Source organism: Athene noctua, chromosome 5, assembly GCF_965140245.1.
Source record: "Athene noctua chromosome 5, bAthNoc1.hap1.1, whole genome shotgun sequence".
In the NCBI taxonomy this organism is placed as follows: Eukaryota; Metazoa; Chordata; class Aves; order Strigiformes; family Strigidae; genus Athene; species Athene noctua.
In genome coordinates this window covers 33,164,750-33,179,607 of record NC_134041.1, presented here as the reverse complement: position 1 = coordinate 33,179,607, position 14,858 = coordinate 33,164,750, and the positions used below count along the sequence as shown (strand labels likewise).

The 14,858-nt window shown below is 42.9% G+C and overlaps 1 protein-coding gene across 5 annotated transcripts; it reads right to left on the bottom strand.

Moving 5' to 3' along the window:
- Positions 1-1,226: 1,226 nt before the first annotated feature.
- On the bottom strand, positions 1,227-12,659 carry NPL (N-acetylneuraminate pyruvate lyase). 5 transcript variants are annotated; one of them, XM_074907018.1, is made up of 12 exons: positions 12,608-12,659; positions 12,038-12,106; positions 10,329-10,402; positions 9,102-9,189; positions 7,928-7,985; positions 7,762-7,837; positions 6,381-6,473; positions 5,407-5,555; positions 5,176-5,222; positions 4,304-4,388; positions 3,407-3,446; positions 1,227-1,392 (listed from the first exon to the last, which is right to left on the bottom strand). In XM_074907018.1, the coding sequence occupies exons 2-12, from the start codon at positions 12,100-12,102 to the stop codon at positions 1,241-1,243; spliced, it is 927 nt and encodes a 308-aa protein (XP_074763119.1). In that variant the 5' UTR covers positions 12,103-12,106; positions 12,608-12,659; the 3' UTR covers positions 1,227-1,240. The 5 variants fall into 5 exon arrangements, with proteins under 5 accessions (XP_074763119.1, XP_074763117.1, XP_074763118.1 ...); XM_074907016.1 differs by having other exon boundaries at positions 12,598-12,644; XM_074907017.1 differs by lacking the exon at positions 12,608-12,659 and adding an exon at positions 12,369-12,537.
- Positions 12,660-14,858: the final 2,199 nt, after the last annotated feature.

The window sequence follows — 14,858 nt, the reverse complement described above, 5'->3', positions numbered from 1 at the left end:
AGGTTATAGTAATCGCAAATCATTTCAAAACCCACACAGGGTACCGTATTCTATTTTTACAATACTTTAGACAGAAGGATAGTATGGTTTAACATTTACAGATCATTCAAACCTACCGTACCCGCCTTGCTTAACTTAGCAAATTAGTCACAATAGTTTATTACAATGTTCTCTTTGCACCTGCGCATTGTCTCCTGGTGGTCGTCTTCGGGGGTCTTTGGGAGAAAGGCTTGTAGTCTTTCTCACCTTGTTTTTTTTCCCTGGAGCATGCGCAGATTCCCTTGGCCAATTTCTTGAATAACAAGAGTGTTTTTCAGACGGTTTACTTTCTATCTTATCTAAGAGAACCAATAGAACTTCTACCATTCGTATATGGCTATCTTTACTCATTAGCAAAATTCCAGCTAGTTAGAGCCACCTGTCACTCAAGGACAAAAGTATAATATTTTGCTGAACATTGTAATCCTTGGTAGATTTTCACAGTGAACTGCTTTGTTTTGATGAAGAGTAGTCCTTGGTAAAATTCCACAGAACAGTCTGGGTGCTAAGCAGTTTTCTATAAGTAAATAAATCTCAAAACAAGTAACCATTTCTCTGTATCACTTTCTAACATGTAAGACACTATTTTACACTGCAATATAGAGATGTACAGCTCAATTTTGGCTTTATTTTTGTCACAAGGAAAAAGATGAAAAAATATCTGCTCATTAGTCAAAAGTTTTCTGTTGCAAAAGGGTTTTTTTTTAATTTTGCATTAAGTGAAGGTGTACAAAGACAATGAGATCAGACAAAACCAGGATTTTATATGCATAGTCAGTGTCCCAATGACGTAGCGACAAACAATAAAATACCCATCTGAGCAACCAGACGGTGCCATACCAGTGTTTAAAAAAACTCTGTAGTGCTGGAGATATGAAGGGAGAGGACAATGATCTAGCCAGAGGGAGTGTAGAGACAGATTTTCCTCCTCCTCCAGTATCCTTCAACTGGGAAAAATCTGCTTTTTTTAATTCAAAGATACCAGCTAGTCCTGGAATGTGCAGAGTTCCTGGGGAGCAGAGTAAAGTTACACAAAAAGGCAGCTACATGTGCACCAACAAATCCAGCCCTAACAGGAAGGGGCTCGGGCACATTGCCAATTCCCTGAAAGAAATCACAGCCCATCACATGGGGAACGTGCCATGTGACAGGGAATCCCAGAAAAGGAGCCTCTACTTCCAGATCGACATGGAAATGAATATCAGTCACCATCAGGCCACACAATGCTGTCCAGCTTGTCTTTGGCCTTGATGATGAACTCCTCAGAGGCGTCAACAAGAGGAAGCCGTGGAGGTCCCATGGGAATGCCAGAAACAAAAGTTATTACAGCTTTGGTCTGTGCAACACCAAAACCTGGGTGGACAAAAGCAAAATCAGGACATTTACAGATCATTTTACTTAAAGCAGTCTCTATACAGGTGTCCCAAAAAAGCAGCAGCACACAGTTCCTGTGTAGTCCAGCATAAACCAGGCTTTAAGCACTTCTTGGGAGTGGGAACAGTGTAACTAAGAAGAGATGATTGTGCTTGCAGACAGGAAAGACATTACAGTAAAAATTACATCTACTTACTACATTTATTTATATATTATACCACTAGTTTCCCTCCTAAAGATACCAAGCAGAGTATATTCTTCGATAAGCACTTCACAAACTACTGTGCCAGCCTTACAGATAACCAGGGCTGTATCTGTGTTCCTTTTTCCTTGCCACACAGCCCTGACAATAGGAAAGATGGTGCAAGTCCTCCATAGGTAAAAGAAGCAAAAACCTTCTGTTACTGATTGTCAATGATTTGTTATTAATTTGAGTGGATGATCTTTGGGGGTTGTGATAAGAAATTATTAGGACTAATCAATTAAATGGAATCTCACAGAAATATCGGTTTTTATAAAAGATTAGTGTAATGTTTTGAGTAGTCATAGAGATGTTTAAAGTAACCATACAACCAATTACGCTGCTAGATAAGGTACCATTGTTAGACTGCTTGGTGAGCATGATTTATTGCCCTGCAGACCATTTTAAAAGTTGTATTGTGAAAGGGCCTCAAAGCATGTTAAAACTGAAATGTGAGCCAAAGTCCCTGAGTCAAGAACATTGGGGAGTCTTTCTTTTGAGTCAGTAGTCTGTGGTAGTCGCAAAAGCAGCCCCCCAACTCATTTCAGGACTCAAGTGCGCATGACCAGAAAGAGGTGGGAATATGAAAATGAGTTACAGGTATTAGCATGTTTATGTATGAGAACTTGTTTAATATGTATTACTGTACCTGATATAATCAGCATGTTACACGAGTTAGGTGTGGGTTGTTGGCGAGATGACTCCCCTGCATACCTGGCCATTAATAAAGGAGTGTCTGCTTATCTACATCAAACTGCTGTCAATAAGTTCTTTTATTCTGTTTTAGTGACACTTCCAACTTACCTTCACTGGTAGGCTGAGCCATCCCAGCCAATTTGTCATCACAACACCCCAATGTTTGCAGCCTCACAGCTATTCCCCAGTGCAGACTCACATAAAGTCAAGCCCTGGGAGTAGTAAAATCCTGCTGGCATGTGACAATGACATTGGATACCAGCTTAAACCACCATGGGAAACTTCAGGAGGCCTCTCTGTCCATAGGTCAAGCTTCCTTATGTACCTCTGAAAATTCAGTGTTTGCCTCTTTATCTGTAAGGCTAAATAATGATGCATTTCCTCTGACTTTTAACACAAGAAATACAACCAAGCACTAAAGCTCAGCTAGATTCATTTGGGCTTTGAGCAAAAACTCAGTGAACAGTTCTCTTCAGTAAGTGAAAACCACAAAATGTCCAATTTAGTCTCCCTAACACTACTCTGACTTGGTTGGGTTTAATTGTTTTTTTATATTAAAACTTGGGTTTGTTTCTAAAAATCAAGCAATTTTAAAAAGCTTTGGCATTTTGCCTTGTACAGCCTTGAACAGTTATTCTTAAATTATAGCAAGGCAGGAGAGACAAATATCAGAGCTGTTTTCCTACTGGAGTGCCACCATTTCAGAAAAATGACTGTAGAAACAAAGCTAGAAATTAGCTTTTGGAGACAGAACAAAAAACAAACAAACCAACCACCCACAGAGAGTCAGGATAAGAAAAAGGGTAAATCACAGAGTCACAGCTTCTGTGAGATTTCACAGGAGGAAGGAAGTGAGACTGGAATCTGGCAGGGATGCTTGGTCAGCTCCCTTTGTTGAGCTCCCAGCTGCTACTAACTCAGGAAACAGCAGATGCAACATTTTCTCACTGCAAAATCTTTCAGAAGGAAGTTCTCAGGGTACAGCAACATGAGTTTCTGGAGCACCAAGTCTGCATTTTAAGAGATAACGAGGGAAACAGGCAGTGTAGGACTTACCAAGTTTGATGACAAAGTTGAGAAATTCCCCAGTGAGAAACTAGAAAAGACAGACAGTAGTTTATTAACCCCTTCAAATTTTAAGATGTAAAAGAATCTGGAGCTATCATGGTATTTACATCTTACACAATTGTTGCACACCTTTGAGAAAAACCCTTGGCCACCTGGCCAGTCTATGGGAAATACCAACTGAATTCCATTGAAATAGGGGAGGGAGGGATGGATATAAGAAAACCATCACTCCCTCTCAGTCTATCACTCATGTTCAAGCTGTCTCTCCCTGCAAGCAATCCAAGAACACTGGTAAGTCTCATATTGGGCTCTAAATGTTTACAAATCTGAATATCCACTGCCTAGTAAAGAGACTTCCCAGAGCAGATCATCTTTCAGATGTCTTTTAGACTTTCATCCCGCAGCCACCTCTATTTTAAGGCAGAAGAAGGATGCCTCAAATGTCCCATAAAAACACTGGGTGTAGATTGTATACTGATTGCTTACAACTCCTCACAAATCTTCAAGCTGCCCAAGACCAAGAGATGTCAAGGCAGGGCTGATCTGGGACAGCTTTCTGCCCTACATCATGTAAGGTATCCCCAGAATACTCCTAGCCAAGGGGCTTGGCCATTTTGGGCTTGTTCAAGAAAAAGGCCAGGCCATGCTCACTCTGCATAGATGAAATTAGAGAGCTGAAGGATAAGCAAGACAAATCTTGGTTAAAAGTTAGTAAGGACTGGTCAAAAAGTTAAGGAGAGGTGAAAAACAAGCAGTGAGGTTGGAACTGAATGAAGTTTGCTTTAATAAAGCTATCTCAGGGTATGGACGACACAACCAGATGGAAAACAGCCCCAGTAAAGCTAAAGAAGGCTGCTCCTAGTGGGGACAGCAAAGATACTGTACCTGATACTTCCGTGCTAATGCAAGGTCTGGCTTTGCAAAGGCTTGCAACATCAGATTGGTTTTTCGGCCCAAATAGTTGTATGTACTGCCAAAAAAAAGCCCAAACCAAAACCAGAATTGGTAAATGCAAAGGAGGAGCTTAGAACCACTTAAACAAAAGAAATAGCCACAGGCTTCTGCTGTTGACAATATTATAAGAATGTCAGTATTATGACAGAGATTCATATGTGTGGTTTTATATTGTCAAGCATCTGAAGTATGCCAAGCCCTATGGAAGAGTTCAGAGAGCAGATTTCTCTTCCCCATTCTTTCCAAAAGGAACTGCTTTTCAAAATTAAAAATAAAATAGCACAATTAGGTAACGTGGAAAGTCAATCACTTAATTTTCCAGTTGCTTGTTCATTTAATGGATCATCTACACAAGAACACAGATATCACACAGTAACTCATCTAAGCAACCTGGTATGAGGAGCAGAACACAAATCAGAAATTAAACTCAGCAGAGCCCTTTTCCTCACAGACTTTTTATGTGAACTAACAACCTTTCTAGGTTTTGGTTCCTTACGCATATAATGAAGAAAAAAGTGATCCCCTACTTCAGAAAGTTGCCATGAGGACAAAGAAATAAGTTGAAACCTTTGAGTCAGCCTACAGACTGCAACAATAATCACCCAAACGAGCATAATCTGAGATCCCAGGTTATATGACTGTCTCATGGCTATCACTGGAGCTAGCTTATCTGTCTTCTTGCTGCTGTATAGCCTACAAAATCCTCCATCATGGTGACAGAAGATAGTTAGAGAAATCCTGTGCAGATAGTGGAAGACACAAGAGAGTGTGTGTCGAGGGGAAAGAGTCCAAGCCATACTGACCTTCCAACTGCTCCATCTGCCCCTATTGCCAGTGCACTCAACAGTTGCTAGTTTGGGGTAGGGGGAGAAAAGAAAATATTTTACTTCACATAACAAAATAAAGAAAAAAAAAGGGGTGGTGGGAGGGAGCAGCAAAGCTACCTGGCACTGAATGTCCAGGGTTACCTTTTTCCCCAAAGCTGAAGCAAGAGAATGTCACAGAAGAAATAATTTTTAAGAGGAGCGTCTTACCTCATCCACCCCATAAAGAAATGCAAACTGTTCTCTCTCATTCTTGTTTATACACTGTGCAAGGTCCAATAGGTCTGTGTCGCTGAACTTCACACCCTGGAAGGTGGGTATCTGCTCTTTTATTCCACCCAGCAGCTCTTCAACACGAACTGTGCAGAACACCAATCTCATATGAAGAAACAGACCCCTGTTCTAGGAGATTTCTCCATCTTGTCCCCAAGAGGGAGACATTATTTTACAAGTTATTTGCTTTTGGCCTAAGCCTAGGAAACTATATAGCTCTAAAACAACCAGTAAGACAAGTTCCGCATGATTATTTCCCAGAGTTATACAAAAGGCATCTTTCCACCCTCTTTGAAGCATTCCTTTTACCAGATCAGAAGGGAAAAAAAATGGAAAAGTGAAAGTCTAGGAATGAACTAACAACATGTTTAAGAATAAATATAAATTTGTACATCAAAGAACACCACATGACCTGCTGTAGACCAAGTAACCTTGCTCTATTCCTAATTCCTCTGCTAAATAGTAAGACTTGAGAAAGTGGTTTCACAAGTAATTTACTAGCAAGCAGGACTATGTAGTCAGTGTACACCAAGAGAGATGGTGGTCACTATCTTGCAAAAAATCAGGATTCAACTGTTGCCCAAGTCAATTACCTATCCTGGTCCACACTAATTGCAAAGCCATGGTCAGCATCACCTCCTCCATCCCAGCTGTTCAGTACTTATAAGCTGTGACTTTTTTTCCATTAAGAGGAATTAAATTTATTTTCCAGTCTTGGATTCACCTCCAATTTTCAGAAAGGATCCTTTCCACTACGGCTGGCATGTCACAAAAGCAAAGGCCACATCCCTGGTATGGTAGATTAATCACTAATGACTACCTGGCTCGTAGACTAATCGTACCAGCTGCTGGGACTACTCAGGTTGCTACAAGCCTAGGGGCTCAGGAAGAGCCAACTAAGCAGTACTTACTCTTCACACCCGTCAGAGAAGGAATGTGATAGTAATAAAATGGAACCGCAGGGGCTTCAGATGCAACTTTCTGTAAGAAAGCAGTCAGCTCATCTGGAAGAAAACAAGCGAGTAACCCTGTAAGAGGAGACTATCCATAATGAAATAGTTCAGATTCACAGCAGCCAGGGTCTGTGGAGAGGCCATCTACAGCTTGCATCCCATTAACCGTGCGTCATATAAAAACCCTCACACATAAAAAATTAAATGTAACAAAACTCAGTTGAAGACCTTAGGAAGGCAAAGATACTTATTTCAAACCAAACCAATTTCAGTAACTTACACTCGTTCTCTTAGAGATGTAACTCATGCATGCTCTCACACATGCAAGACTTGCGTGCCAAAGTGGTCCTCCCCAGGATCACCCGTGGGCAACACAGACACCAAGGGATGAAGCTCACATTCACCTCCCTGGGGCACTGCTCAATGGTAATGATGAACAGGTTTTCGGACAACTTGTTTGTACTGTTTTAGGAATCAGAGAGTTATTATAGCTGACGTTCTTCTGAGAATCCTGTTCACTACCTCCTTCACAGATCTTAGGCAATCTTCCCATGGGCATAGCAGGAGGAGGAATAGCAAAGACAACGTGCTGAAACCTCACTGCCATCCTACTACTATTGGCAAGGTCTTCTGCTGATCTTTGTGCTGTTCCTCTGCGCTTACCAGTTTTATCACCACTGACTGTGTCCTTGGCTGACAATAACAGCCATTCTGGTAATCCACTCTGGTTTCTTCCGGTGCTTCCATATGAAGATTTCCATTCATAACTCATTCAGACAACTTTTAACATTTCTATTACAACCCTCCACTTCATGTCGTTCTTTTATATTATGTTCATTATATTAAAAGCAGAACACTCAATTTATCAGGTCTGAAGTAACCTTAGGAGCACAGAACCAAACATGACCACCTCAGTAACAAGAGGCACACCTGTGTATCAGCTGGTTATCAACTTGGACAGTGTCCAGCAAGGGTCAGCATGGAACCAACTGCTTCCTAGCGTGGCTCAGATCAAGCGTGAACTCCATGCTATCTATTCAGAAGACAGACTAGTTAACTACTTTTTCCATAAGCCACTCCTCTTTTTACAAGAAGCTAACAAAATACATCCCAAAAGACATCCTGCCCACTTCTTACTGGGAGAATTCTGGTATCTCCCATCTTTAAAAAACGTTTCTTCTAGGTTTTGCTTTTGCATGGTGCCATACGTGACGGGTGTGCAAACATTATCACCAGAATATTTTCCAAGGAAAAAAGATGACATCAATCCCTATCTATGATAAAGATTTGGAGGGCAATATAAATGGCCTCAGCAGGTCTGACATGCACATCTACTCACTTTTGTTTGTGGGTTTGAAGAAGAAGGGGGCAATTACAGCAATACCACTAGCACCTATAGCTGCTGCGTGTCTTGCCTATAAAAGAAAGAACAGAAAGTACCTGAGGGTGCATCTGCTTTATATTTATTACACACATAGTGAAAAAGAATCATAACATACACATACCAGCTCTTGGGACTCTGGCAGACTCAGTGCTCCCACATGAATGATCACATGATCCAATCTGCACAAGAACAAATTCAAAAGGTTTGGGGACATTTCAGTGATGGTGAAAAATACCAGTCTGCCAAAATAAATCGCTTCAGACCAGGAAGCCACAGAACAAGAACTTCACTGAGCTAGATTAAACCTAAAAGGGATTTGAACCTGTGTTGACCTGATGAGCAGACACACAGGGAAAATGCCAACAGTGGCAAGCAGCTGGTGGTAGAAAAAAGAAAATACATTTGCAAATATGAATGGTGTGTGACTCCTCGCTGTCACAGTTGCAAGGTCATCAGGAGGGACAAAATTTAGTATTTTATTAAGACATTAATGATTTAAGGGAAAGCTGGGAAAAGGAAAGGATATCAAAGCATCTTTGCTTTCTAAACCAATTGCTCTGCAGAACTACCAGAAGAGCTCAACCTCACAGCAGCACCTTTGACTGCTTGTCTGCTCCAGCCAAGACAACCTCCCAAGTTCCAGTCCATCAGTCCCATCGCTGCGTTTCTCCTTTATATCCACACAAGCTCTGAGCCTTCATACCAGATTATTTCTGCTCACTGCCCTTCTCACCCAAAACACCTCCTCCTCTCCATATCCTCTAACATAGCAACTAAGAAGATGGCAGCGGTGAGTGATACAAGACTATGACAGGTACAAGTGATGGAGAATGGAGCTACAATTGGGTACATAGCTGCAGATCCAGGTTGAATTCCTTCCTCTGCCACTGACTGTATATCTAGGGAAGCACCGAATCCCCCATACCAAATCATTTAATATATTAAAAAGTTCAGAAATGCTTACAGGACACAAACAGGAAGATTGCTCTTCACTTTAATTTCTTCCCAAGAATAAGCAAAGGGCACAGGCCTTTTTATCCCTAGTGCCCTTTTTTTGTTCCCCTGCTCCTCAGTGTACCAAAGAGAAGGACTCTTACAAGCTCTCGAAGCAGCAGAAACGTACACCAGCTCACTGGCAGTAACAAAACCACAGACATGATAAAGTAGCTGGAGAACAAAGCCCAGCAACAAAATACTCCAAAAAAAAAAGCCATCAGCAAAGGTGGCTTTTCAATCAGGCACGCCTATATCATAACACGAGATTTGGAACCCCCTGTTCAGTCTCAGCTACTCACTTCTCTTTTCCTTGGCACACCCATTCTTCCGCCAACTGCTTCCTCTCCTGGATGTTAAGGGACAGTCCTTCTCCTGTCGTGCCATTCACTGTTTCAACACAACACAACAAAACACACTCACTGAGGCCTGGCCTATGTGTGTTGGTTTTACTGAAGACAAGAACTAACACTTTTCATGATATTAAACTGAAATACTTTTCCCCCAACTCAAATTTTAAGGTCCGCACCAGCGTCTGCATGGGGATTGCAGTGTTATCATCACTAAATGCTTGTGTTGGAAACCTGGATGCTTCAGGATCAGCAGTTTTGTGAGGGAGGAGGCAGAATCAGCTGCTGAAACTGGGAAACATCCCCCCAGCACCTCCTCCCCAGCAGACACTACCTCCTCTCCCAGCAATGAGTCAGTCTATGACAAGTGCAGAAAGGGACACCCAGCTAGCCAGGCAGTGATTGTCTATCCTCCACCCCAAGGAAACAGTCTGACCTGAAATTTGGTGTCTCTGTCACGAGTGGAACCACATGTACTACCTAGGCTACAGCATGCCTGGAAAACAGTGAAATGTCACTATATTCAATCACAAACAACAGATTAAACTGGGATAGCTAAAGTCACTGGCACACTCTGCTCTGCATCTCGGCACTCTTTTGACTGAAGTTTTGAACCAAAAATCTTATCACTGATTTCAGCTTACTTAACTATGCCAGGCTGGAAATGGAAGTGGTTTAGCAGATGCTGTATTTTTTACCCAGCCATCCCTTCTGCCCCTGCAGCAGCCCCTGAGGCGGAGGCAGAAGAGAGATGGGAGAAATGACCACCCTGGAATCACCCAGCACACCACAGGTCTCCTGAAGAAGCCCATTTGGCTTTAATGAGCTCACTGAATTCCCTGGACGCCTGAGCTGATGTTTTCTGATCAGATGATTGTATTTTGCTCAGGCAAAGGGGAAAATCATTCTGCTGAGTCTCCTCTGCCAACACAGCATTATCCATTCATCTCTGGGAACGGCATTGTATGAAGGCAACACTTATTTTATCCCACACAGACACAGGGTATAGGCAAAAGCAGATGCCTCAAGTATTGCTTACACTCTCTCCACTGATGAATATGTTTAGGATGATCTCGTATCCACAGTCCCTCCTGCTACAGCTCTTATCAGGCAAGATATCATAGGATTTCCATCCAAGCAAAAGGGGTGTAACATGGTCTCTGTCAAAAAAACACTTACCAAAGACATTCTTCACGTTCTGCTCGCTTACCAGATAATCCACGTATTTACGAATCACTGAAAGGTTAATTTGTCTGAAATGAAAGGAACCGCAGCGAACTTAGGAACCTCAGCAACCGTAAGTCTCCACCCACAGTTATCTTAGAGATTAAGAAAACAAAAAAAAGACATGTCTTTTTGAAGCCTTGCATTTGTACACACACAGATTACCCCAAGGTATCATAACCTCAACATGTGTTTAACATTTCAGGCAACAGTTCAGTTCTGAATTCTTCCTTCCAGTTTCTCTTCCTCCTGACACATTCTCTTCACTGTTTCACCCTTTTAGCTCCACTGCTAATTACTGCAGGCTTCTCACAGCAAAGGATTTTTGGGGGAGATATGGGAGAACAAGAGGCACTCAAACCTTTTTGACTGCTGATGGAAACAGGAATCCTCCTGAGAACACAAAGGTATCTGTGCAAGTGCTGGCAAATAATTAAACTACACTTGTAACTGCTGGACACAGTGAAATGGCATCTGCTGGATGTGATTCTGACCCCTCTCTCTCTCTCATTGAAGGATGAGGAAAGCAACCTACGTCCCTGACAAACAGGGGAAATTGAATTCTAGATTTATCTTCTCTGCAGAACAAACTTATTTTGTTTATCAGCATATATTTTACTGTTGTTTTAATTTGTCAAACATACAGACCAACCCTATAGTCTGGAAGTCCATTCTGAGACCCTGACTGGATTCACACATCACCCAAATTTTCACAGCTGCTTTCACAGAACATGTCTTATGTGGGCTAGGCATTCCAGGCTGCAGGCCCAGATCACTCTCTAAAATATCATGTTGCAATAAACATGAGTAATAATAATAAAAAAAATCAGAAATAAGTTTCCTTTAAAGCAAGAAATGCAGCAGTGACTGCAATGCACATGAGTTCCCTGCCTGAGAAAGTACCATGCTTTATGGCACTTTTCAAAAGTAAAAGATCACTTTCAGATGACTGTACTAGCAGATCTCCACCGTCTCCCTCAGAAACATATACAGATCTTGACATATCCCCCATCAGAGCAGCTCACGGTCCTTTGCTGACTCCAAATAACTGTCTTGCAACACCAAGATGCATCAGGGAGGACATCTGTTTACCAACACTGCTTTAAGGAAGGCCAAATTTCAACTTTTGATGTTCTTTTCAGAACTACGCGGTCCTTGCAATATTTTCTTCTGGTTTAGACTAATTCATGAACACCTATATACACATGAATGCATGCACAAGTTAGCTAGGGTAAAGAAAAGTCTAACAGTATATCAGATGTTGACAATTATTTTCTAGCTCTCAAAAGCTATTTTTAACCAGGACTGTGATTTGCCTTAACAAATGGGAAAATACTGCAATACTCTATGTATGTAACCTTACTATGAGTTAATTTGCAGCTACAAAAACAATAGAAAACGAGGTGGGAGACTGATCCAAACTCTCCAAACCCAGACCTACAGCACCTGGTGGTCAACAGGAGGGTGCAGAACCAAATGGAACCCACTCTAGTGCTAGTGGGACCAATCTAGTGGTTTCCCCATCCCATCAGAGATCTGATTTAAAAATAAAACCAAAGCTGATTGGTTCTAAATAAGAAAGAAGGAAGATAGGGTTTTAAGGTAAGGGTATAAGCAGTGCTCTTCTGACAACATGCCATGTTGTGATACAGGGTCACACTCACCCATCAGGAGTCATCGGAGTGACTGTGGCAGCTACAAGACCCTCTAACTTCTTTCCCGGTGTCATTGAGCTGTTTGGAAAAGAGACACAAATTACTGCCATCTTCATTTAAGTTTCAACCACTTTCTGTTAACAGCAAAACTGAACAGGCAAAGTTCACAAGGAGTGGACTTTGTAAGAGTGTTATTTTTGGTTAGAGAGAAATACTTGTCTTTTTATCGTTGTTGAAAGAGCAGCTTATTGCAGCCAGCACCATCCCAGGACAGGACTGGGTACCTGGGCTGCGGTTCCATTTCAGACATCTCCTATTTTACCCCTCCTTTCCCACACACCGGTTGTGGCCTGGCACATAACGCCTGGCAGCCTGGAAGGGAGACCCGTTTTGGAGAGAATCAGCTCAAAACCCTTCCCCCGAGAAGGGCAGCGCCCCCGGCAGCGCCCAGGGACCCGCCAGGCCTGCGGGCAGCAGCCGGCCGAGCCCAACCGCCGGCGCCGGCCCCGGCCCCGGCCCCGACCCCGACCCCGCGGGGCAGCGCCTCCACCCCCCAGGCCCCTCCTCACCTCGCCTCACCTCGCTGCGGCCGCCTCCGCAGCGGCTCCGCGACGGCCCCGTCGTCCATCTGGCTCCGCCCTAGGCCCGGCCCAGCACGGCGGGAGGAGGCGCTGCTCCGTTTCCGTGCGGCGAGGGAAGGGCGGCGTGAACCGCCGTCACCGCAGAGCTCTCCACAGAGAGGACCCTTCATCACCCTCCTCTCCTCTTCCTCTGGTGACCCATGAAAGCAACCACAGTCCCGCAGCCTCCCAAAACCCCCCACCATACAAGTCATGTTTAAAAGCTAAGGCTTGTTTGGATTATTAATCACTATTTTTAAGCTTAAATAAATAAATAAATAAACTTTTTAAAATAAATAACAGGGTGGAGAGAGAAGAGAGCTGGCTGCACATCTGAGGAGATGCTGAGCTCTACTGCAGGCTTGGCCAGAGGAATGGTGCCTATGGCACCACTGCAGCGTCAGGGCGGGAAATTTGGGGAGTTTGGTTAACACCCTGAAAGGAAGAAATTCACTCAACAGTCAGAATCCAATAGAACTGTTAAGCAGGTATTCTTTATTAGCAGCGCTGGGGTCACCCTGGGGATTCTCCACCATAAGAGCTCCCCCAAAACTAGCAAGGGACACCAGTTTACATACACACAGATCATACATATTCATTAGATTTCCTGGAAAGGGGTGTCATGATAATGAGTTCCCGGAATTCATTTACACAGTCCGAGCATGTGTAGTAAGGAAGTGGTCTTCTTCATGTGTCTGCTCGTTCCAGAGCATGCGCTGTGAAGTCCAGGTGTCTTCTTCCTAAATCGGCGAGATCATCCTGCCTAGACTGTATCTTTGTGTCCTTTTGTTCAAGTTCCCCTTACCTTAGTTTGCCCAAGTGCCCACTGAAGGCTTTGAGTCTGCTATCACTATATGATAACTATCATCTCACTATGAGTGAGTTATATAGGGAGAATTTTACTTTTGTCTAGACAGACAAAGAGGCCTGGGGAAAACACTTGAGGAGTCCTTGAGAAACAAACACAGGCAAAACTTTCATGCATCACAGTTTAGTCTTAATCAGAAATTCATTGGTTTGAGCCCTTTCAACCTCTATGAATTTCAGTAGGGATTTCTGCCCAGGAATGAGTTGCTGTTGAAAAAAAAAGGGGCTATCTTTTGCTTGATGGCTGAAAACAATGAGAGAAGCCTGGCTGCAAACTAGAAGTGTGTTTGCCTGAAGCGATTTGGGCTCAGCTCCCCTGAGGTTGCCCACCCATGGGCTCCGAAGGTGCACGACAGAGAGAAGTTGATGCTACTGCCGTGATTAATGGCGTCAAAATGCTCTTCTGGAGCTGTCTGCTAGAGACACACCCACTGCAATAGAAAAACACATCTTCTGCACTTCAGTGACACTGAATGAGAAGGATTTCAAACGTCTTGTTGTGGTAAGTGAGGAAGCAAACCCATGCTGCTTTGTCGTAATGGGAACAAGCACCAGAGGGTATGTCAAAAGCTTGCAGAGGCCTGGGAATTGCAATAAAGAGCATCTCTGATTAAAAGTGGGTTTTTTCCCAAACAAATTAGATTTCATCTTTTCTCTGGTCCCAGACAAAATCACAGGTGCAGCTGGAGATGAAACCTAAAACTACAGCTCAGTAATTTAAGGGTAAGCATCAAAATATTATCATTACCGTAAAACAAAATCCCATACACTCAAAAAATTTAGCATCGTTACAACTCACATCTCTGCATTTCTTTTAAGTGACAATTGTGCACATTTGACCCTCAGGATCTCAAATGTGTGCTCAGCATCAAATCAAAAAGTTGTGACATTGAAGAAATAAGCCAGCCATTGATCTCGTTGTAAAGTAGAGGTCATATTTATCTCTTCTGTTCCTTGCCATAGTTTTCGAGATGCAAGCTCTGCAGATAGTAATTGTCTCTGATGGATGCCTGCTGTGGCAGAGACCTGTTACTCAGTGCCTCTAATCTGCAGTTCTTTTACAAATCATCACTACTTGGATAAGAGAAACACAAACCAATAACATATAAAAATACAGTGTATGAGCAGAAAAACCATGCCATAAACCAAAAGCCACGAGATATGCAGAAATGAGAAGGGGAAGACCCATTTTGGCCCCACTATGTACACCACCACAACCAGGGTGCAGCTCACATTGTGGGGGTGCAAGACACCATGAGGACTTCAATCAGGAAAGGCTTTGGCTGAGTGTTTCCTCATCTCCTGCCCATTTCTGGTTCCACTGAGGTACTGGAAGCGCTCCC

Bases quoted from the DNA above. Each gene is read 5' to 3' on its own strand.
- NPL (XM_074907015.1), bottom strand. From the start codon at position 12,338: ATGTCTGAAATGGAACCGCAGCCCAG. The intron at 12,107-12,312 runs GTACCCAGTCCT...TTTTCCAAACAG, and splicing joins GAAATGGAACCGCAGCCCAG to CTCAATGACACCGGGAAAGA. The intron at 10,403-12,037 runs GTGAGTGTGACC...CTTTCATTTCAG, and splicing joins ACTCCGATGACTCCTGATGG to ACAAATTAACCTTTCAGTGA.